This window comes from Hemiscyllium ocellatum, chromosome 28 (genome assembly GCF_020745735.1).
Source record: "Hemiscyllium ocellatum isolate sHemOce1 chromosome 28, sHemOce1.pat.X.cur, whole genome shotgun sequence".
In the NCBI taxonomy this organism is placed as follows: Eukaryota; Metazoa; Chordata; class Chondrichthyes; order Orectolobiformes; family Hemiscylliidae; genus Hemiscyllium; species Hemiscyllium ocellatum.
In genome coordinates, this window is record NC_083428.1 from 48,200,580 (window position 1) to 48,225,758 (window position 25,179).

The following is a 25,179-nucleotide window of genomic DNA, read 5'->3' on the forward strand; positions in this document are numbered from 1 at the left end:
GCCAATTCTGAATCCAGATAGCCAAAATCTCCCTGTATCCCATACTTCCTGACCTTACGAATGAGCCTACCATGGGAAACCTGATCAAAGGCCTTGCTGATGTCATATATATCACATCCACTGCTCGACCTGTGCTGTCACCTCCTCAAAGAACTCAAGATTTGAGGCATAACCTGCCCCTCACAAAGCCATGCTGACTGCTTTTAATCATGCAGTGCTTTGCCAAAGTCATAAATCCTATCCCTCAGAATTCTTCCCAAAACTTTGCTGACCACAGATGTAAGATTGACTGGCCTGTAATTGCCAGCAATTTCCCTATTACCCTTCTTGAAAAGAGAAACAACATTTGCCTCCTTCCAATCCTCCAGTACAACCCCCATGGAGAGTGAGGAGGCAAATATCCTCACCAGCAGTATAGCAGCCTCCTTTCTCGCTTCCTAGAGCAGCCGAGGAGAAATGTAGCTGTACAGGACATCGGTTAGGCCATTTTGACCTGTGTGCATAATTCTGGTCTCCCTCTTTTAGGAATGATGTTGCAAAACTTGAAAAAGGGTTCAGAAAAGATTTACAAAGATGGTACCAGGGTTGGAGGATTTGAAGTACATGGAAAGCGGAGTTGGCTGGGGCTGTTTTCTGAAGTCAGAGGCTGAGGGGTGACCTTAAAGGATTGTAAAATCTGAGGGACATGTACAAGATAAATAAACAAGGTTGGGTAGAAAGTACAGATGTAGAAGGCATAGGTTTAGGGTGAGAAGGGAAAGGTTTAAAAGGGACCTGAGGGGCAACATTTTCTTGCACAAGGTCATGTACATATGGAATGAGCTGCACAGGAAGTGGTGGAGGCTGGTACATTTACAAGGCATCTGCATGGTATGTGAATCAGAAGGGTTTAGAGGGATATGGGCCAAGTGCTGACAAGCGGGACAAGATTTGTTTCGGATATCTGGTCAGCACAGATGAGTTGGACCAAAGGATCTGTTTGTTTGCTTTATGGCTGAGAAGGTGGAGGGCATGGGCTGTGTCCCAAATGTAGTTGAGGAGCTCCTGGACCCAAGAGGAGGAGAGGAGTTCAGTGGAGCAGGAGCACGCAGAGATAGTGGGTTGACCAGGGCAGTCAGGTTTATGGATTTCAGGTAGGAGATTGTTCCCTTACCCTGCACTGCCCATTTGTCAGGTTGAAGACAGTGAATTGAAGATCTCCTGAGATGATGAGGTTGATGGTCTGGGAAATGATGGCTTGGTGATGAAAGATGGAGTCATATTCAAGGGACCAGTAGGTCGTGCCACAGAGTTGGCATCTAGCCTCAGCAATGTAGTAGCCAGTACACTATACTACTGATGCACCTCCCTTGTCAGCAGGTTTTTTTTAAAGATATTTTTATTAGAAATTTAACATTTTTGCAAGTTTATAAAAATAAACAAAACTCTCAAATACAAACATTGATGTACAATTAAGTCAAATATACAATAGTCAAAATTTAACAAAGGAAAGAAAAAAGAAACAAAAACCAAAATAAAATTTTAAAAAAACCAAAACTCAACATTCTACTAATCTAACCTATAACTAACCAGAGTGTATACTTAAGTCTCTTACATGCTCGGAATGTATTAACATCAAATGTAATAAAACCCGTATTCGTGCGGGATTCCTCTCCCAAGGGGCCCCGGAGCAGCCAGGTTTGTAGTCCTCACTAAATAAAGGTCCTTGTTAGGATGGCCGAAATATCTGCATTTATGTAATTCAAAAAGGGCTGCCATATTTTATAAAATAATTCAGTCTTTCGGTGCACCATATTTGTAAGGAAGTCAAGGGGAATATATTCCATAATTAATCTGTGCCAATTTGAAAGTCCAGGGGGGCCCTCAGCCACCCAGTTCATCAAAATATTTTTCCTTACACAGAAAGAGAGAATAGAAAATAGTCTCTTCCCGTGCGTATCCAGGGAGGAAAAGTTCGAAAAGCCCAAAAGGAGAGATACAGGGTCCACTCTAATTTCCGTTCCTAAAATATCTGTCAGGGTACTTGCTACTTTAGTCCAATATCTACGGATCTTATGACAAGTCCATAGGCAATGTACCAGAGTGCCCACCTCTATTTTGCATTTGGGACACATTGAAGATGCTCCTGCCTTAAATTTTGCCAATTGAGCCGATGCTGTATGGGCCCTATGAAGTATCTTCAGCTGGATAGCCTGGGTTCTGTTACAGATAGTAATTCTTCTAGCATTTTCCCAAATATCATTCCACGTTTCTATAGAGATTTCTAGTCCCAAATCCTGATCCCATGTTTTAATCAGATTGTCCATATCTCCCGATACTTCATCATGTAGTAAATGATAAATAGTACTGACGGAGGATACCCCCACTGGTCGTAGGACATTACATTCTCTATCTGATTTATAAAAACTATCTATTAACGTAGTCTTCTTCTGTATATAATCTCGAATTTGGAAATATCGAAAGAGGTCTCCATTGGGTAACCCGAATTTCTGACGCAGCTGTTCAAAGGACATCAGGACCCCATCTTTAAATAGGTCCCCTAAACATGAGATACCCCTGGATCTCCAGAGTTTAAAAGTGGCATCTGTAAACCCCGGTTGGAATCCCCATGCCCCTACTATCGGTGCATGGGGGGATGTTTTATGTAAATTACCCTCATTTTGCCGCATTATATTCCAGGCCTTAATTGTGTTTAGTATTATGGGGTTTTTACAGTGATCTGTAATGATTTTCCTCTTGTCTGAAAATAAGAGGTTAGTAAGTGGGTATTTTACTTGAGAGGCCTCGATGTCCAGCCAGATTGATTGTGGATCAGACAAGACCCAGTCAGCAATGTAACTTAATAGGAAACTTAACTGATATTTTCTAAAGTCTGGGAAATCCAGTCCTCCCCTTGCCTGTGGAAGCTGTAGCTTCTTCAGCTTAATAAGGGGCCGTCTATGATTCCAAATATAGGAACCCAGCCAGTCATATAATTTACGTAGGGCTATCCTTGGCAGCATCACCGGGAGCATTCTCATAGGATATAAGAGACAGGGCAGAACATTCATTTTAATTAGTGCTATTCTACCCAACCAGGAAATTGGAAGGTCTCCCCATCGCTGGAGGTCCTGCCTTATCCTTTCCAGTAATTGCACAAAATTAGCCCTATACAACTGACCAAATACTGGAGTAATAAAAATACTTAAATATAAGAAGCCCTCCAGGGACCAACGAAAGGGAAAGAGGGATCTGTACACTAAGTGGGGTGTCATAACCAGGCCACCCATTGGCATAGCCTCCGATTTTGAAAAATTAATTTTATAGCCTGAGAATGCACTAAATGTATTAATAACTTGAATTAGATGAGGTACGGACATCAGAGGATTATTGAGGAATAAAAGAACATCATCTGCATAAAGGGTAATTTTGTGTTTACCTGTACCAATCCTCGGGGCCGTTATATTAGGATCAGTCCGTATAGCTTCGGCTAGTGGTTCAATTATTAGCGTAAGTAACAATGGCGAGAGAGGACATCCTTGATGGCAGCCCCTACCCACACTGAAGCTATCCGATCTTAATCCATTGGTGATAACAACTGCTTTGGGATCACTATACAATGTTGAGACCCATTTGGTAAACACCTGTCCAACGCCAAACCTTTCCAATGTGTAAAACAAATATGACCATTCAACCCTATCAAATGCCTTTTCCGCGTCTAATGAAATTACTACTCCTGGTATCTTTCCCTGATGGCAGGCTTGGATCATATTCAAGACCCTTCTAATATTATTGGATGATCTACGGCCTTTAATAAATCCCGTCTGATCCTCCTTTATAATATATGGCAGTATCTTTTCTAGTCTCAGTGCTAACATTTTAGAGAGGATTTTAAAATCTACATTTAGCAAGGATATTGGTCTATAAGATGTACAGTCTTCTGGATCTTTTCCTTTTTTGAGGATAAGAGTGATATTTGCCTCTTTCAGCGAAGGCGGGAGACAGACCTGACTATATGCAAAGTTATACATGTCCATAAGTGGATCAGCCAATATTTCTGTAAATTCTTTATAGAATTCAGCTTGAAAACCATCTGGACCCGGTGCCTTTCCACTCTGGAGTTGCCTAATTGCATCAAGTATTTCTTGGACTGTTAGAGGAGCATTTAGGGCCGATACCTGTTCCGGAGTCAAGCCCGGAAAGGTCAAATTTTAAAAAAATGACTGCATCCTCCTAGTCCTATCTTCACAATCCTGCGATTTATATAACTCAGAATAAAATTCTCTAAAGATCGCATTAATCTTTTTATGATCATGAGTCAAGGTACCTGTACTTTCCTTGATAGTCATAATAGTCTGAGGGGCCTTCTTTTTCTTTGCAAAAAATGCTAAGTATCTACCCGGTTTGTCGCCATGTTCATATAACCTTTGTTTTGCAAATAATATTTCCCTCTTAGCCGTTTGAGTAAGCGTAGTGTTTAGAGCTGTCCTAAGAGCCGTAATCCTTTGCAATTTTATAATAGAAGGTCTATCAGCGTATGCTCTTTCAGCTGCTTTTAAGCGAGCTTCGAGCAGACGCTGTTGCTCTCCCTTCAGTTTCTTCTGGGTCGCTGAGTAGGAGATGATCAAACCTCATGCATAAGCTTTGATGGTCTCCCACATCATTGATGGGTTGCTAGCCGTACCTGAATTAATTTCTAAAAAAGTTTTAAATTCTTGGGAGAAGTACTTTACAAATTTACTATCTTTTATCAGGAAGGGGTCCATACGCCAATGCCGAGCGGATGTCCCATTGTTCCTTGCCTTAGTTTCCATATATACAGCAGCGTGGTCGGAAATTGCTATAGTACCTATTTTATAGGATAATATAGAATTTAACAAAATCGATGGGGCAAAAAACATATCAATTCTTGTATGACATTTATGTGGATTAGAGTAGAAAGAAAAATCTCTACCCTGTGGATGAAGACATCTCCATACATCTACCAATCCTAATTCTTTATTCAGATCTGCCAGTTGTCTAGATCTGGGAGATACTCAAGCAGCACTCTTGGGAATCCTATCTATTTCCGGATCCATAATACAATTAAAGTCTCCCCCTATAATTGTATGATGGGCACCAAAGGCCATCAATTTTGAAAAAGCTTCCGTTATAAATTTAGAGGGGTGTGCCAGGGGGCAGTACAAATTCAGAATCCCATATTCCTCTCCATTTACGAGGGCTTTAATCAAAATATATCGTCCAGATTCATCTTTTATCTGATTTAGAATTTTGAAAGGGAAATTCTTCCGAACAAGAATAACAACTCCCCTACTTTTTGAGCTAAAAGAAGAGAAAAAGGCCTGATCAAATCCGCCCTGCCGTAATTTTAAATGTTCTTTATCCAACAGATGTGTCTCTTGTAGGAGAGCTATATCAACTCTTTCTTTCTTAAGATTTGATAATATTTTCTTCCTTTTGACTGGCGAATTACTCCCCTTGACATTCCAGGTGCACCACTTAACTGACTGATCAACCATAATCATCTGGGCAGATCCGAGACCCCCTGGGAGGGGAACCCCTATCTGGAACATCCCGAGCATAGAGCATATAAAATTTACAGAAATAAAGGCTCTCTATTACACTCACAACAATATAATAAAAAACTATTTCTAAATAAAAAAAATATAAAAAGTACCTAAATGGAGATTTTCCCCCTTGTTCCCAGGGAGCGTTACTTCCTCTCCAAAAGTCGATCTTATCCTCTCTCAACCAATGCCCCACCCTTGACCCAGGTGCTCCTCAATAAAATGAGGAGAATTCAAATATAATACAAAGCTAGAGTTAACAGTGAGCACCCTACCCCCGCCCACACCAACACCTGGATATATTTGAGAATGTTAATACCGTATATAAATATATAACTATAAAATTACAATCTCAACAAGTAATAATTAGATATAATAATACAAAATAATAGGGAAAAAACAACCCCGCTCCTAAAGACAGAGGTAAAACAGAATAATGTAACCACCTCCCCCCACCAACATTAACCAATCGCCCCAACATATATATATATATATACATACATACATATCCACATATATACATAAAGTCATAAAAGAAAACAAACCAAGCCGGGGGGGGGGGAGAAAATCAAATCCCTCTCCCCGCCCCCCCATGATAATATTAAACACTGAGGTAAAAAAAGGAGAGAAGAAAAAAAAGGGGGATATAGACCAGAGTGGGGGGAAAGGCAAACCAGCATCCACAATCTCTTACAGTTTATTTAAGAGAGTCCAAGAATTCCTTAGCCTTCTCTGGTGAACTGAAGTTATATATGGATCCTTCGTGGTTAAAACGTAGCGTCGCTGGATAACGTAAGGAGTACTGAGTATTTAAGTCCCTTAAACGCTTCTTCACCTCATCGAATGCCTTCCTCTTTCAGACCAGAGCTGGGGAAAAATCCTGAAATAACATGATCTTGGATCCTTTATAGATCATGGCTTGGGGGTCTTTTCCGAAATTTCTTGAGGCTTCTAGGAGCATCTGCCTCTCCCTATAGCTCTGCAGCTGGAACAGGACCGGGCGTGGGCGCTGGTTTGAGCCGGGCCCACGTATTGTGACCCGGTAGGCCCATTCCATCCTTACCTGGCCTGATCCAGCATGCAGATTTAAAAGCTGTGGCAGCCATTGCCCCAGGAATGCTGTAAGCTGGACTTCCTCTTCCCGTTCGGGAAGGCCCAGCAAACAAATATTTTTTCGACGACCTCGATTATCGAGGTCGTCAATATGATTTTCTAAGGCCCGGACTTGCTGCTCGAGAGTCCGGACCTGATCGGCGGCCGATTGAGCTGCAGTTTCGGAGGTCGCGGCCTTTAACTCCGCCCCTCCGACTCGGCGCTCCAGTTCCTGGATGTCTCGGTCGTGCTTCTGCAGCGCGGCCGAGAGTGATTCCCAGCGATGTCAGGACTCCTCGATGAAGGCATCGATCTTCGCGTCCAGCTTGGTAATCATCTCTACAAGGCTTGTTACCGTCGGTAAGTCCCCCGGGGCGGCTGTGGACGCCTCTGCTGCAGCTGAAGAGGGAGAGGGTGGGGGAGGGGTCCTGCTTGTTGAGAGCTGCGGGCTCCCTTCCCTTTGGTCATTTTTCACTAAATATTAGACTATTTAAATATAATACTAAGTAACTATTTAAATTTAACAGCTGTTATGAATGATTTGGTGAGTGTGGTGGGGGTGGGTGACCCACTTTACCCAAGTCTTGGGAAGAGCACTATAGACTCAGACTTGCTGGGTCGCTGCCATCTTGGATCCCCCTGTCAGCAGGTTTGATGGGGAGGTTGGAGTTGGAGCAATGGGCTGCACGTTTGGATAGTGAGAGATTGGAGTGAGAGATTCAGGCAATAGATTTTATGACAGCAGTTGGAGATTAAGAGGTCGAGGGAGGGTGGGGTGGACAGTGACATCCAGATATGTTGTTAGAGGTAGAAGGTGGTCTACAGAGGGTGGTGAGGGTCATATTCAAAGTATAGAAGGTGGAGACAAAAGTTGAACATCTGGATGTTTGCAAAATTCATTGACATGCAGGTGCAGGAGAATGAATGAGAGTCCCTTTGCTGAGGTCAGACTGTTCAGCCCAGGGGTGGGGGGGGGGGGGGGGGGGGGGGGGGGTTTGGGAGCTGAGATGGGAATCCCCGATAGAGTTGGGGTTAGGGGCCAGAGTGGTCAAGGAGGTCTGTGTCTGGAGGGGAGTGTGAGAGAGTTCAGTGGATTTACTATCTGTGATGTCCAATAGGACAGAAAGAGCAGTGGTTGAATGCATGGATCCTTCTGATGCATGGATGCTTCTGACAAACAGCAGATGTGCTTTACCAGTCTGGAAGAGAGGGTCCCAGGCTCCTTTCTCTCCCCCTACCTCCTCCCCTCCTGCCTTTATAGTCTGGTTTTCAGAAACTTGGAAAGTGTGAGGACTGCATGAGGCTTTGTTCCACCAGTTTGTAGGTGACCTTATTTGGACAGTGAAGAGGTCCAGGATGGATCCACCACTGGGAGAGAGAGAGCAGGAGAAGTTGAAATGGCTGGTAACCAGACGTTGGTGTCGATTGGAGCATCAGAGCACTAACTCCACAAACCAGTCCGAGTCTGCGCTTTATTTCCTCTATAAACTGGGAGCAACAGATGCAATAGGCCAGGCTTGTGAGAGGTGCAGGTGAATCTCTGCCAAATTTTGAATGATTTGTTTGGGAACTTGGATGGAAAGGAAGACCAGATGTTGCATTTCCTGCAGTTGCAGGGAAAAATGCCAGATATTTGGGGGAAGGGGCAGCAGGAGGGGAAAAAAGTAGTGTGGAACTTTCAAGGGACTTGTAGAGTCAGTGGTCCCTACAGAAAGTAGTGGGGAAGGAAATATCTGTTTGGTGATGGAGTCTTACTGCAGGTGGCAAAAATGGTAGAGGATGATATGTTGCTTTGGAGGTTGATGACGTGGTATGTGAGGACGAGGGACTATCCTTGAGGGGGGTGGGGCAGCAAGAAGAAAAAGGAGGTTGGAGAGCAGAGGTGCAGGAAGGGGAGATGCAGTTGAGGGCATCATCAATCATGGGGGCAGGGGTGGCTACAGTTTTTCTTTCCAAAAGGAAAAGATCTGGGATGTTAGATTAGGTTACTTAGTTTAAAAACAGGCCCTTCTGCCCAACAAATCCACAGTGACCCACCAAAGCACCTCCCTCCCTCCCACTGACTCCCCACAAACAGCCCTTCACCATTGCACAAGGAAACACCAACAAGTCCCGGGTTATTTCCTCAGTGCCAGGCTGGGGTGGTCCTCATGCTTCCTTCCCCCCCCATTCGGGGTGGGCTCCGCTCCGGGAGGAGGCTGTGCTGCTTACCTGGGCTGTCTCTCAGGTTGTAGAAACAGGATTGCCCACTGAGACTCGGGGACTGAAAGCAGCAGCCCTGCTTGATGCACTCAGTGCTGTTGATAGTGGCCAGGCCACACGGCAGCCTCCAGCTCGGCTCCGGAGGACACACAGCAGAGACCAGGAAGGGCCGAGCGGCCCAAAGGCACAGACACCAAACCAACCAATGGCCCATTGCGCTGCCTGAATCTGTGCCCGCCCCTGAGCACCAACCCGCTTTATAGCCGCTAATTAGCTCCTGGCCACGGGTTTCTCGTGTTGAAGAGGCTTTAACTGTCACTGATCCTCATTAAGGATTAGGGCGAGATTCCAGCTACAATTACATCTTCACAACTGACGCTGCGTTCCCCTGAGCCCAAGATTGTATTTTGTTCCAGAATCGGTTCTGCGTGGATATGGAAGTAGGAAACAAGAGTCAGAGAATTATGACGGTGCAGAGGAGGACATTCGGCCCATCAGCAGTCCTGTTCTCCACTGCTAACCTGCTGCCTCTCCCCACACACTATTTCCATCCAGATAACCCCCAAGGTCCCTCCTGAGTGCCTGAACTGAATCTGCCTCCCCCACGTTTCCAGGCAGTGCATTCCCTCTCCCTAACTACTGACTGGGTGATAGAGCCTTTTCCCATTTCACCCTACAACAGCAATTTCTCTCGTCATCCAGCATTCCCTACATCTACCCGCCGTTCCTTTCACCCAACAGGAATATACTGTCTCTGGTAGCTCATTATCTCATTTTTGAAGCCTTCCCAGTTTCTAACCATCCCTTTACCTGCAAACTCCTGCCTCCAATCAACTTCTGAAAGTTGTAGCCCAATACTGTCAACGTTTGCCTTCCTCCAATTTAGAACATCAACTTTTACATCCAGTCTATCCTTTTCCATCACTATTGTAAAACTAACAGAATTATGGTCGCTGGCTCCAAAGTGCTTCCCCCACTGACACCTTAGTCACCTGCCCTGCCTTATTTCCCAAGAGTAGGTCAAGTATTGCACGTTCTCTAGTAGGTACATCCACATACTGAATCAGAAAATTTTCTTGTCCACACTGAACAAATTCCTCTTCATCTAAACCTTTACCACTATGGCAGTCCCAGTCTATGTTTGGAAAGTTAAAATCCCCCTATCATAATCACCCTCTTATTCTTACAGATAACTGAAATCTCCTTACAAATTTGTTTCTCAATTTCCAGCTATTAGGGATGTATAATACAATCCCAATAGGATTATTATTCATTTTGTATTTCTCAATTCTACCCAAGTATCTTCCCTGGATGTATTGCCAGGATTACATACAGCAGTAATGCTATTCCCTATCAAAAACACCATTCCCCCTCCTCTCGTCTCCCTTTCTATCCTTCCTATAGCATTTGTATCCCGGAAAATTAACCTGCCAGTCCTGTTCATTCATAAGCCATGTTTCTGTAACTGTTATGATATCCCAGTCTCATATTTCTAACCATGTCCTGAGTACATCTGCCTTCCCTGTACAGCCTCTTGTATTGAAATGAATGCAGTTTAATTTGTCAGTCATATGCTGTTCTCTGCTTTGTTCCAGCTTGCCGACTGTTTGACTCACTCCTTTCCCCAACTGTATCAGTCTTAGATTGATCTCTTTCCTTGCTATTTCCCTGGGTCCCACCTTACTAGTTTAAAAACTCCCTGCCAGTATATTAGTCCCCTCTCAATTCAGGTGCAATCTATCCTTCTTGTACAGATCACTTCTATCCCAGAAGAAATTCTAACGATTCAACAATGTTAACCCTTCTATTCCTGCACCATCTCCTCAGCCACACATTTATCTGCTTTATCCTCCTATTCCTACCCTCACTGGGAGTAATCCACATATTATGCCCCTCGGGGACCTCCTTTTTAAATTCCTGCCTAACTTTCAATATTCTCTTTTCAGAATCACTTCCTTTTCTCTTCCTTTGTCGTTGGGTCCAATATGTAAAATGGTCCCTCTCTCCTTTGAGAACAATCTGCACCCTCTGAGATCCTTGATACTGACACCAGGGAAGCAACATGTCATTTAGATTTTCCACTGCTGGCCGCAGAAACATCTTTCTGTGCCTCTGACAAGAGAGCCCCCTATCACAATCAATCGCTTGGAACCCAATGTACCCCTCATTACATGACAGCCAGTCTTGATACCAGAAACTTGGATGTTCGTGCTACACTCCATACATTTTCCAAAACAGCATTCTTATTTGAGATGGGGATACCCACAGGAGACTTCTGCACCATCTGCCTACCTCTTCTACCTTTCCTGAAGTTAACCCATGCACCTGACTTTATCTACAGCTTTTCTCCTTTTGTATAACTGCCATCCATCATACCCCCTAGTTCCTGTAAATTCCTCATTGCCTCTAACTGTTGCTCCAACCAATCCATGTGATCTGATAGGATTCACAACCAAAGACACTTTCTGCAGACATAATCACCAGTAACATGGAAACTCTCCCTTATCTCCCACATCCCACAGGAAGAGCACATCACTCTACTAAAGCCCATCTGTTCTCCCATCTGTTCTATTGAAAGCCCATCTACAGACCAATAAAATAGCACAATTTTTTTCATCCAAAAATCAGTGCTCCAGGCTAATTTAGTCTTTATGGTTTATATTTTTAAAATTCAATCAAGAGATAGATCTCAATAAAATATCTCAATAATCAAGAACGCGCTCTATTCACTACTGTAGAATTACAGCAAGGTTACATGTTAAAAACTATGCATTTATCTGTTCCTGTGCTGTGAGCTCTCCCACACAGGTTCATCCAAGGTCAGCTGTGAATGTTGCTGTTTTTTAAATTGTTCCTCGATGCACAACGACGTCCAGAGGTATTTGAACTCAAACAGCAAAGGCAGTAACTGTGCAGATTCACTGCTGTATCAGTAATCAGTGTTTCTTTCTCTCTCTCCCTCATTGACCACATGGTCACTGCCTTTTGTGTTTTCCTCCTTTTAAAAGTGCTGTTATTTTGATCTTTTTCCCCAGTGTTCCAAAACAATGCAACAGTATATAAAACAGTAATTGCTGCTCCTGGAATTTGAGGAAATCACCTCCAACCCTTAAATACCTCAAAAAAAAGGAGCAGCTCTTACAGTCTCAATTTTTTCCCATCCTCCATCTTGGATTACCCAGAACCCTTTCTGAACTGTGTTGGAAAATACTTCATGTTTTTCACACAAAGCGAGGCGGAGGGGAGAAGAACCGTGGGGGGCAAATGGTGCAGAGATTCTGTGAGAGACAAGGGGAGTTGCTAATTGTGGTGAAAAAGGAAATAGAAATGTAAAATGGGTGTAAATTAAGACATAACAGGGAGCAAATGGGTCCTCTCTGCTGGAAACAAAATAAACAAGATACAGCCTTGAGGGAGAGGGGAGGTTGGTGAGATTGCATGAGAAATGGAGGATGGGTATCTAATATTGTGGAATTCAGTATTGAGTCCTGGAAACTGTAAAGTGTCTGAGTAGAAAATGAGGTGTTGTTCCTTGAGTTTGCATTGTGATTCTTTGCATTGTTACAGTGGTCCCAGCACAAGGAAGTTGGGAGGAGAGCAAAGTGTTTTATTTATTCATTCACAGGATGAGGGTGTCACTGGCTGGGCCAACATTTATTGCCCATCCCTAATTGCCCAGAGGGCAGTTATGATTCAACCACGTTGCTGTGGGTCTGGTATCACATCTAGGCCAGACCAGCTAAGGATGGCAGTTTCCCTCCTTAAGGGACATTGTTGAACTAGATGGGGTTTTCCAACAATTGACAATGGATTCATGGTCATCTTTGGACTCTGAACTTCAGATGTATTGGCTTCCAATTCCACCATCTGCTGTGGTGGGACTTAAACACAGGTACCCAGACATTATTTGGGTGACTGGATTAACAGTCCAGTGATAATATGACTAATGTACCCCTCTCAGTAGAATAGCAAGTGATATGACACCACCTCTCCCATTGCTTAGCATGGTCCTCCTGTTGGTTATCATGAGTAGATGACAGGCCTGAGGGGTCCTAAAGCTGGGATCTGTAGGCTGTGGCTGCAAAATTGTCTAACCTCAGTGTGTAACCTGGTGACTCTCACTCCCCAATCCCCATCAAACTACAATATCTCACTGCTTCCATGTATTTGCAGAGGGGTGACAAATAGCAGCAAAGCACATGATTTTATGTATCTCCAGAGTTACCAACTGTAATCAGATAGATTGAGAGGTTGCATGGCATGACTTGCAACCCCCACTCTTCAGCCATATGACAGCCAACACATGCATCTGTCCAACTTGCTGTATTCCTCCAACATCACTACAGTGAGGTATTTGCACATTTGCTTCTGCAGAAGCAAATGTTTTTTTCTCATCTTGTCAAGAATGGTGATGGATAAGCAACTGGAGACAATTGAAAAACTGCCATCCCTTACATTGAAGGGTGCCAGTACATGAATCAACATCAAGGTTACTGTATGCTGAGAGATTTGGAGGAGGGTGTGAAATATTGTAAGGTGTGAACTTGTTCACTGCAGCAGGAAGAATAAAAAACCTCAGTCTATTACTGAAATGGAGAGAAATTGCAAAACTCCATTTCAGAGGGAACGTGGTGTCCTGATACATGCATCAGACTGTTCGTGTAATCTGTGTAAGGTGATGCACTAAAGAGAGAGGGCTAACAGGAAAAAGGGAAAATCACAATAAATGGGAATACAGCAAAAGGGGTAGATGAAGTAAGAGATATTGGCATGCAACTGCACAGATCCCTAAAGCAGTTCAGGTTTAAGTGTTGAAGGCAGCAGATGGAATGCTCTCCTTCACTGGAGAAGGTATAGAATGCAAAAGTCAGGATATTAAAATGATGAAACCTGGAGTGTTGTGCAGTTCTGGTCACCACATTCCAGGAAACATCTAATTGCTCCAGGGAGTGTGGAAAAGATTTGAGAATATTGCCAGGGCTGGAGACATGTAGTGATGATAGAAGATTGGGGATGTTTTCCTTACAATAGAGAAGGTGGAGGATGTGACAATACAGAATTGAGGGGTAGAGACAGTGGACAGGAGGAAGCTGTTGCCATTGGCAGATTTCCAGAACCAGGGATTATAGTTCCAAGCTAAGCACCAAAGATTAAAGACATGAGGAAGTACATGTTCTGCAGAGGGTGGTTAGTGTCTGGAGCTCAATGCCTGAGTTACTAGTGGAGGCAGAGACTCCAAGCTATTTTACAAAGTGGCTATATCATCAGCATCAGTGCTGTAAGCTGCAGCCCTACTTGCTGTGTTCAGGAAGATGGGACTGGAAAAGGGCACCTGGTGTCTGGGTCAGTATGGTCACAGTGGACTGCACATACCCTTCTGTGCTGTATTGTTTCTATGGCTCAGCAGAGAAACTATGCTGGAAGTTAGAAAGGGAATGGAATATGGAAAACTTGTATAGGGCACTGAAATACTCCATCCAGACTACTCTGCACAGTTTTAGTTAACTTAAACACCAGAACAGGCCCTACAGCCCACCAAGGTACACTGATAGCCAATTCTGATTATGGCCCACTTTGATTTCTGTTTGAAACATGTTCATCAAGATGAACTTGAACATTGCTAACATGCCTACTTCCAACTCCACCACTTGGCAAAATATTTCCCACAGAGGGAGTGTGTAGAACATGCCTGCACCTCACCTAAAAAACTTTTCCCTTTATTGAATAAAGGTAGAATCCTGTGAGTGAACATTGTGAGTGAGAACATTGGAGGAAAGGCTGGATAGACTAAGCAGGTCTTCATTCCAGTTTAGAAAAATTAGGTAATTTAAGACATTGAGATGTTGAGGGGACATGACAAAGCAGACATTGAAAAGGATGTTTCCCTTCATGGGAAAGGGAAGAATGAGGGAGCAATATTAACACAAGGGGCCTTTTAGTTTTAGTTTGAGGGAGGAACAATGCTTTCTCTTGGAGGGTGCAGTGTCTGTGGAGCTATCTTCAGGGAAGGGAGGAGGCATGTTCATTGAATAGGTTTGCAAGGTGTGGGGGTGGGAAGAGAGAAAGCAATTGTGTTTGGAAAGATTTTTTCAAAAAGGGAGACAGTGTATCATGACTAGGAGGAAGAGTTCAAGCTACAATTACATCAGCAATCATCTTACCAAATGGTTCACTCTTGCTCTTAAAAGATGTGTTTGAGGCAAAAAACACCCAGGCACAGGGACTCTGTAAATAGGAGGATACAGAGTAGCATAGAGGAACAAGGGTAGCCTTGGTGTACACATTCATCTCTTTTCTGCCCAATTCCCATAAGCCTCCAACCCACTAACCAGCATGCACTGCAGTCTGGGGTGGTGAAAGAGATTCTAATCCTAGAGGCCAGTGATTTCTTTTCTTAAGAGATAGGAGGTTGTAAAACTAAATCTCATTCTGTTGCTTCCTCCTGTGGAACATCCATCCCACAGCACTGCATGATGTAGGACAAAAACAGGCCAAAGAAAGTTGTACCATTGGATAAATAAAGCCAATATATTTTCTTACTTTTCAAAGTAGGAGAAAAGGAGCCCATAACCAATACACATCCTTATCTAGTCAGGAATGAAGAAAAGCAGGAGAGAATGCAGTTCCTGACATGCTGCAACTACACCCAGGAAAACAGATTGGATTAGTCTGTTTACCACTGGGGTAACATGTACTGGGCAGAGTTTAGTAATTACTGAACCAAGTTGAATGAAGCACTACAAGGGCTGAAACAGGGCATTAACAAATAGGAATATACACCATGCAGTCAAGCCCTGTGGTTCCCCCCCCCCCCAAAAAAAAAAAAAGAGACCAATCTGAATAAAGCCACAGCAAGTTCAGGTCTGCACCACCTCATTTTTCATTTGGAGGACATTTCCTCACACCAACTGGGAAAGGAATGGCTATCCTGAAGGTCACAGCTACATGAAACAAGTGAAGCCACTGCATATGTGAAAGCAGGACAGACATTAGCCCAAGAACAAACAAGTAAGCCCAATAGGCCATTCAGCCTTGGACAGCAGACAGGCTCAGTGACCATATGACACTGTATCCTGTTCCCACTTCCTTCCTCTACCCTTCAGCTTTCAGAGAATCATCTCAATGTGATCAATGTTTTGGTCACAACTGCTGAGAAACAATTTGAGGCTCACTACTCTGGTGGGAGACCTTTCCCCTCATCTTGATCCTAAAATAACAATTGCATATCCTTTAGGGAGTCACATCTGATTTTAGACAAAGTACAATAAAACTAGCTGGAGGAAATATTGTAATGGTGAATAACTTCAAACATGAAGGGCACTCAGTCAGTGGCACCAACCAATTTGAATTCTTCAATGTTAAGGAAAAATGAACCTATTGAGCCAGCTTAGCAGGTACTAGCATTATTGCTGAATATCAGCCACTCCAGGGTACCACCATTGACCAGAATCACAAGCATGTTCCTACAAGAACATGGCAAGGCTGGGAATTCCAGTTGGGTAACTCTAAGCCACTCACCATTTGGTCTGAATTAATTGCTGTCCCTTCCCAAAATACTGAACCACAATTCAAGCACACTTCCAACAAGACTAACTTAGTTTTAGATACACACTGGGGACAGGTTTGTCTGGTTTATTTGTATTCAAGGTCTACAGTTCAATCTCATGACACTGGGGACAGACCAGGCTGGGTTCTTCATTCTGTACACTGCAGCCATCAGCATCAACAGGAACACCAGAAACCCAACAACTACTCCAATCAAAACAGGAGATCCAGCAGCACCTACAGGGAAGGAGGAAGGAGGTTCAGACATTGGAAAAGATGCTCAGGTGAACTAAACAAGGAACATCACTTACCATTCTCATTAAGCAGCTGCTTAGACTGGCTGTTCTCAACTTCCAGGAGAACAACTGGACCAGGAGCACTTACCAAGGTCCCCTCATGGAGGAGAGCACTCCTGCGTGTCCCTGTTGGAGGGGGACAAGAGGTGGTTAGAATCCATGTTGACACTACAGCCAGGATGCTGTATCCTTGGTAATTGGATATAGGGGCAGTCAGATCAGGATGGAGAGGTGGGTCTCAGCTTAATGAGAACAATCAAGGAACTCACTTGGACCACATCTGGTTGTACAGTCATCCTGAGCAGAGGGAGAACAAACCTCAGCACTGCAGTGCAAGTAAACCTAGAAAGGAGGAGAGATCTTAGGAGAGCTTCCTGGGGAATGATTGTGTTGCAGTACAGCAACACAGCAAGAGGATTTCATGAGGCTTGGCGTCATTCTTTCCATTTGGTTACCTGTCCAGAGAGGGGCTGCTCAGACACTCCATCCAAGAAAACAAACGTCTTCACTTCAAACCGCTTGTGATGGGTTGGGAACTGCAGGCCAGAAGAGACACCTACTGGGTGTAGGAGGGTCAGATAGTCATCACCTTCATAGGGACACCTGAAAACAGAAGAAGTAGTTCAGGTGACCAAGAGCTCTAAACCAAACCAGAAATAGATTGCAAATAAAGTCAGGTAGCAAGTGGGAGTTGCCTGGAAGAGGGTGCCAAGGGGCAAACATATCAAAAGCCCATCTTGCACCAGGATGTAATGGACCTCGTCTAATAATTTCCAAAAATCTCTACAACAATCCAACCATAATGGAAAAGCTAAAGTGGGCAGGCCAGTTATCTTTCAGTTCATTCTGTCAGAGCTAAATTTAGAGTCCTTAATTGCAATTCACACTGTATTGGGATTGGTCATTGGAGAAGAAAACAAACAGCACTAAAGGGCAACCTGTGATTGTGGAAAGAGATTTGTAGAAACTATTTGAGAAGGTGTCAGTGACAGCAGGCAGCTTGTTGTCAGGGCAACATTGAAAGAAAAAGGCATAAGTATCAACACTAATGGACATATGTTATACACATTTTAGTGACACTATAAAGCAAGAATGTAGTCTTCACTTCACTCAGTCCAAGTCCAGCATTTCCATTCAGCGTCCTTACCCATCCACCAGGAGACTCCACTGCACCTCATGGTCAGGGGCTGGCACAGGAGTTGCCCAGCAGTCACGCAATCTCAGGACTATCATTGGGTCAGTGCGATCCTTCACACGAACCTCAACAAACACCGATTCCTGAAGGATTCTCTGAATGGGGTAGTCACTATCCCTGTACCACCAGCTGTAGCTGCCATCTAAAAGATGAAAATAAAAAAAAGCCAAACAAGCCGTCACTACCCTGAAGTGATACAGTCACCAGTGCTCCTATTACCAGGGCAGCACTACCTGTTGCTATTCGCAGCTCCAGCTGCAGGATCCCATCTTCAGAAGCAGCTAGTGGTGGAGGGAGGGTGTAAACTGAGACATTGATTTGTAAGCCTGCCTCATGCTCCCCCTTGTACTTGCACTGGACGTGCAGGCTGTCGAGAGACAGAAATAGACAGTGGAGTTAGTCAGTAACACTTCCCTATCCATACCAACAAATCCCACTGCCCTCTCACCTGAAGGTGCTGTCCCGTGTTATTGAGCCCAGTGGCCCCCTCTGAATCATCCTCTTCCCCAAGACATCCATTTCATACACAAAGCTCCCATTCTCCTCCTGCAAGGGAAGACACTGTTTAATAGGGAGCTGGCCTGTTCAAAGGGACGGAATGCTGGAGCCTCCAATACTCACCCGCTGGGTCGAGCCACAAGAGGTAATTGGGAAACGGAAGGCTACAAGTTCCACTGTGATGAGCTTAGGCCTGCACTCAGCTTCATGTCCATCTTTCACGTACAGAGATGACAGGTTGAGGGCAGGACGGGTCAGGTTCCTGGTGATTGCTACAATGAATTGGCCATCTGCTGTGCACACTGCAGAGAGAATGGGAAAGTTTAGTTCCCCCATTGTGGATGTGATCTCCAAATCATTGACAGAGGGATGATGCCACAAAACCATAAAATCATTCACAGCTTTTACAGTTCTGCAACTTGGAGCCTGGGTTTTTATTTGTAGGTGGTCAGCAATTAAGGCAGATCACCTGTTTGAAAGTGAATACAATATCCTACAAAGATACTCTAGAAGCCATGTGACTACCCAACAGAGTAATGGGGATTGGGGGGGGGGGGGGGGTCAGTGGCAGTGCAGGGTTCTCTCAAAGAACCCCAAGTGCTTTTTTTAAAAACTTGGTAATGGATCCTAAAAATGAGTGGGAGAATTAAAAGCTCCAATACATGGTAGGGGAATTCCAAAAAAAATTGAAAAATCAAAGCTAAAGCAGACCTGCTCAAAATAAAAGTGTTTTGACAGAGGTAAAAGAGACAGGTGCTTGAATGTCACTTATGCACACAAGGTCCAGACATTACACTGTCCTGTGCATTAGCATAGGATAAACCTGGTCATCAGTCATCCAAACAACCAACCATTCCCATCACTCTGCTCCCAAAAAGGATTTGGGGGTAAATAGTCAATAAAAAATGTGGAGCTTGAAGGCAAAGGCCAGTCAGCATTAGAGGAGCAGGAAAGTTACCATTTTAGGTGTGGACCCTTCATCAGGACTGAGGAAGGAAAGAAAACGAAACTTAAAGAGGGGGTGGAATATTAATGTGTTGGGGACTGCGTTGGTTAGTGGAAAGGGTGGATTGGAAAATGAGGAAGATGGACAAGTTGGGTCGAGGCAAGGAGTCAGTCCAGCAGGGGAGGAGACAAGAGTTGATGTCAGTATAGTTGTGGAAGAGGGACTGTTTCACACATCTATGAAAAGGCAGGCATAACCAATGGTTTATAGTGCAGGGGAGGAGTCAAAGAAAGTTGTTGGGGAGAGGACCAGTTCCACCAAGAGCAAGCAGAGGTGGAGGGGGATGGTTGTGTCAGTGGAGGCAAAGAAACTGGGGGCTTTTAGACCCTCCTTAGGGAGGATCCAGGTGTATAGAGACACTGAATGTACTTTAGGAAGGAGGGGTTGGGGGCCAAGAATTGATAGTCTTGAGGCACAGGAGGTCTGCCAACATGGTGTCATATTTCAGAAATATGGCAAGGAAAAGCCAGGGAACCTAAACCTGTGAGCCTGACATCAGGGGGTGGGGGGGTCAGCAAGGTGTTGGAGGGAATCCTGAGGGACAGGATTTACATGTATTTGAAGTTAGGGATAGTCACAGCTTTGTGGGGAAAATCATGTCTCACTAGCTTGATTGAGTTTTATTAGGAACAAAGGATTGATGAGGGCAGAGCAATGGACATATCTATATGGAGTTCAAAGAAGTGTTTGATTATGGTTCCTCATGGTAGGCCAGTTAGCAAGGTTCGATCACATGGAATACAAGGACAGCTAGTCATTTGAATACAGACCTGGCTTGCAGGTAGAAGACAAAGGATGTTAGTGGAGGGTTGACTTTCAGGCTGGAGGCCTATGACCAGGGTGTGCCGCATCCATTGCTTTTCATTTATATTAATGAGTTGGATGTGATCAGAGGTATCATTCAAACTTGCACATGACACCAAAATGGGAGATGTCATGGACAGCTAAGGTTACCTCAATACAACAGGACCTTGATCAGATGGGCCAATGGGCTAAGGAGTGGCAGATTGAATTGAATGGATATTGAGATGCTGCATTTTGGAAAGGCACATCAGGGCATGACATACATTTACTGGGAACAAAGATCTTGGAGTGAGGTTCACAGTTCTTTGAAAGTAGAGTTACAGGTTGATAGGATAGTGAAGACAGCATTTCATAAGCTCTTTATTGTTCAGAATTGATTATAGGAGGTCATGTTAACAGAACAGACGTGTACAGCACAGAACAGGCCCTTTGGCCCGTGATGTTGTGCCAAGATTTAATCCTAACGTAAAATATAGTAAACACTACACACCCTCACTCACTGCTATCCATGTGCATGTCCAGCAGTTGCTGGAATGTCCCCAGTGACTCTGCTTCCACCACCGGTAATGCATTCACAACTCTAAAAACCTTCCTCCTAATATCTTCAAACTATGAAGTCTTGTACCAGTCAATCCTGCCCTGGGGAAGAGTCTCTGGCTATTGATTATCTATTAGTCATTATTTTGTACACCTCTATCAGGTCTCCTGTCTTCCTCCTCCTCTCCAGAGGGGAAAGTCCAAGCCTACTCAACCTTTCTTCATAAGGCAAGCCCTCCAGTCCAGGCAGCATCCTGGTAAACCTTCTTTCCACCCTCTCCAAAGCTTCTTTTGGATAGTAGGGCGACTAGAACTGGACACAATATTCCAAGTGTGGCCTCACCAGGGACTTGCAGAGCTGCAGCAAAACCTCATGGCTCTTAAACTCCATCCTGTTAATGAAAGCATATGGTGTTTTGGCTTTCATTAACAACCCTATCCATTTGGATGGCAACTTTGAGGGATCTATGTTCTTGCACACCCAGATCTCTGTTCCTCCACACTGCCAATAATCCTGTCTTCAGCATTCACATTCCACCTTCCAAAATGGATCACTTTGCATTTATCCAGGTTGAACTCCATTTACCATTTCTCAGCCCAGACTGCATCCTGTTTGTCATGCTGCAGCAGCCCTCTACACTATAGATGACACCTCCAACCATTGTCATCTGAAGATTTACTAACCCACCCCTCAACCTCCTCACCCAAGTCATTTATAAAAACCTTGAAAAAGCAGAGGCCCAAGTACAGAGCTCTGCAGGACCCCACTCAACACCGACTTCCAAGCAGAATACTTTCCATCTACAACCAACCATTCTCTGCCTTCTGTCAGCCAGCCAATTCTGAATCCAGATAGCCAAATCTCCCTGTATCCCATACTTCCTGACTTTATGAATGAGCCTACCATGGGGAACCTGATCAAAGGCCTTGCTGATGTCATATACACCACATCCACTGCTCGACCTGTGCTGTCACCTCCTCAAAGAACTCAAGATTTGAGGCATAACCTGCCCCTCACAAAGCCATGCTGACTGCTTTTAATCATGCAGTGCTTTGCCAAAGCAATAAATCCTATCCCTCAGAATTCTTCCCAAAACTTTGCTGACCACAGATGCAAGATTGACTGGCCTGTAATTGCCAACAATTTCCCCATTACCCTTCTTGAAAGGAGAAGAAACATTTGCCTCCAGTACAACCCCCAGCAGTATAGCAGCCTCCTTTCTCGCTTCCTAGAGCAGCCGAGGATAAATGTAGCTGTACAGGACATCGGTTAGGCCATTTTGACCTGTGTGCACAATTCTGGTCTCCCTCTTTTAGGAATGATGTTGCAAAACTTGAAAAAGGGTTCAGAAAAGATTTACAAAGATGGTACCAGGGTTGGAGGATTTGAATTACAGGGCAGTTCAGAGGAGTAGGAGCATGCAGAGATAGCAGGTTGACCAGGACAGTCAGGTTTATGGATTTCAGGTAGGAGGAGATAGTTCCTTTATCCTGCATTGCCCATTTGTCAGGTTGGGGACAGTGAATTGAAGATCTCCTGATGATCAGAGGTTGATAGTCTGGGAAATGATGGCTTGGTGATAAAAGATGGAGTCATGTTCAAGGGACCAGTAGGTCGTGCCACAGAATTGGCATCTAGCCTCAGCAATGTAGTAGTCAGTACACTGTACTACTGATACACCTCCCTGGTCAGCAGGTTTGATGGAGAGGTTGCAGTTGGAGCAATGGGCTGCATGTTCAGATAGAGAGAGAAGTTCAGGCAATAGATGTTATGACAGCAGTTGGAGATTAAGAGGTCGAGGTGGACAGTGATGCCCAGATATGTTGTTAGAGGTAGAAGGTAGTTTACAGAGGGTGGGTGAGGGTCATATTCAAAGTATAGGAGGTGGAGACAAAAGTTGAACATCTGGATGTTTGCAAGATTCATTGACATGCAGGTGCAGGAGAGGAATGAGTCCCTTTGCTGAGGTCAGACTGTTCATCCCAGGGGTGGGGTTTGGGAGCTGAGATGGTGAATATCCGATAGAGTTGGGGTTAGGGGCCAGAGTGGTCAAGGAGGTCAGTGTCTAGAGGGGAGTGTGAGAGAGTTCAGTGGATTTACTATGTGATGTCCAATAGGGCAGAAAGAGCAGTGGTTGAATGCATGGATCCTTCTGAGGATGACAAACAGCAGATGTCCTTTGCCTGTCTGGAAGAGGGGCCCAGGCTCCTTTCTCTCAACTTCCTCCTTCCCCACCCAACAACAGTTATTTTTTCCAACAGGAAAGATCTGGGATGTTACATTAGATTGTGGGCAGCACAGTGGTTAGCACTGCTGCCTCACAGCACTTGTGACCCAGGTTCAATTCCTGACTCAGGTGACTGACTGTGGAGTTTGCACGTTCTCCCCATGTCTGTGTGGGTTTCCTCCCATAGTCCAAAGATGTGCAGGTCAGGTGAATTGGCCATGCTAAATTGCCCATAGTGTTAGTTAAGGGGTATGGGTGGGTTGCACTTAGGCAGGTCGGTGTGGACTTGTTGGGCCAAAGGGCCCGTTTCCACACCAAGTCTAATCTAAAAAAAGTGTAAAAGCAGGCCCTTCTGCTCAACAAATCCACAGTGACCCACCCAGACCCATTCCCCTACACCTCACACTGTGGGCAGTTTAGCAAGGCCAATTCAGCTAGCCTGCATATTTTTGGACTGTGGGAGGAAGCCTGAGCACTTGGAGGAAATCTACAGACAGGGAGAATGCATAAACTCCACACAGTTGCCCAAGGCAGGAATGGAACCCAGGTCTCTGGCACTGAGGCAGTGTTAACCACTGTGTGACCATGCCACCCAAAGTGTCCTGGAGTGAAATCCTCAGCCTAGGAAGAGATACAGAGTCAGAAATTGAAGTTATGGGAATCATTTTTGTAGGAACAGGGAGGGAAGAAAAAGGCCTTGTGGTCAAAGTAGCTGTGGGAATTGTGGGTTTGAAATGGATATCAATACTAAGTCAGCCATAGATGAGAAAAGCACAAGCCCATAGTTATTCATTCTACCTCACTCCTCATTCCAGTGAGGGTGGAATAGGAGGAGGGTGCATAGTAATTTATCTCCACCTCCTTTAACAGGAGGATACCAGATACACAGACCAGGTGATTTATCAACCCCAAGCACTCACTCCACCAGTGTAGATGCTGTCAATCATCTCCCCATGGTAACACCAGCGTTTCCTTGGTAAGAGAACTCTGAACACAATCCCAAGCAGCATCATTTCAGCTGTGCAGTTTCTAACTTGAAACATTACAGCAAGAGAGACACACCTCAACATAACAGGAGCACTAGGAAACATTGCAATATCATTGCCCGTTATTGCTGTTCAAACCCTGAAAGCTATTAAACACCTGCTTCTAACACAAGGAGAGAAACTCAGTGAGACCAGGACATTATCCATCATCAAACCAACCAACCGCTTCACTCGGGATTATCCCCTACTCGATTAGGGTCAGACAGCATCATGTTCCTGGGTTCTCTCCTCAGGAGCGGGTCCCTTTGCCTCCCTCCCACTGACTCCCCACAAACAGCCCTTCACCATTGTACAAGGAAACACCAACAAGTCCCGGGTTATTTCCTCAGTGCCAGGCTGGGGTGGTCCTCATGCTTCCTTCCCCCCCATTCGGGGTGGGCTCCGCTCCGGGAGGAGGCTGGGCTGCTTACCTGGGCTGTCTCTCAGGTTGTAGAAACAGGATTGCCCACTGAGACTCGGGGACTGAAAGCAGCAGCCCTGCTTGATGCACTCAGTGCTGTTGATAGTGGCCAGGCCACACGGCAGCATCCAGCCCGGCTCCGGAGGACACACAGCAGAGACCAGGAAGGGCCGAGCGGCCCAAAGGCACAGACACCAAACCAACCAATGTCCCATCGCGCTGCCTGAATCTGTGCCCGCCCCTGAGCACCAACCCGCTTTATAGCCGCTAATTAGCTCCTGGCCATGGGTTTCTCGTGTTGAAGAGGCTTTAACTGTCACTGATCCTCATTAAGGATTAGGGCGAGATTCCAGCTACAATTACATCTTCACAACTGACGCTGCGTTCCCCTGAGCCCAAGATTGTATTTTGTTCCAGAATCGGTTCTGCGTGGATATGGAAGTAGGAAACAAGAGTCAGAGAATTATGACGGTGCAGAGGAGGACATTCGGCCCATCAGCAGTCCTGTTCTCCACTGTTAACCTGCTGCCTCTCCCCACACACTATTTCCACCCAGATAACCCCCTAAGTCCCTCCTGATTGCCTGAACTGAATCTGCCTCCCCCACGTTTCCAGGCAGTGCATTCCCTCTCCCTAACTACTGACTGGGTGATAGAGCCTTTTCCCATTTCACCCTATCACATCATTTTAAATCTTTCTTTTCCCAGCGGGACCATCTGTGGAGAGAAATACAATTTAAAGAACATCAATTTTGCAGAACTGAATGGTGTTAATGAGTCATGGA

At 44.8% G+C, this 25,179-nt stretch overlaps 1 protein-coding gene across 1 annotated transcript; it reads right to left on the minus strand.

Moving 5' to 3' along the window:
- Nucleotides 1-9,175: 9,175 nt before the first annotated feature.
- LOC132829053 (zona pellucida sperm-binding protein 4-like) lies at nucleotides 9,176-24,610 on the minus strand. The gene is made up of 9 exons (XM_060846340.1): nucleotides 24,406-24,610; nucleotides 18,498-18,676; nucleotides 18,325-18,422; nucleotides 18,110-18,243; nucleotides 17,829-18,018; nucleotides 17,137-17,284; nucleotides 16,951-17,023; nucleotides 16,697-16,807; nucleotides 9,176-9,264 (listed from the first exon to the last, which is right to left on the minus strand). The coding sequence occupies exons 1-9, from the start codon at nucleotides 24,608-24,610 to the stop codon at nucleotides 9,176-9,178; spliced, it is 1,227 nt and encodes a 408-aa protein (XP_060702323.1).
- Nucleotides 24,611-25,179: the final 569 nt, after the last annotated feature.

Coding starts and splice junctions, on each gene's coding strand:
- LOC132829053 (XM_060846340.1), bottom strand. CDS start 24,610: ATGGGACATTGGTTGGTTTGGTGTCTGTGCCTTTGGGCCGCTCGGCCC. Junction 17,285..17,828: donor TGGAGTCTCCTGGTGGATGG/GTAAGGACGCTG, acceptor TTCTGTTTTCAG/GTGTCCCTATGAAGGTGATG. Junction 16,808..16,950: donor TACAACCAGATGTGGTCCAA/GTGAGTTCCTTG, acceptor CCCCTCCAACAG/GGACACGCAGGAGTGCTCTC.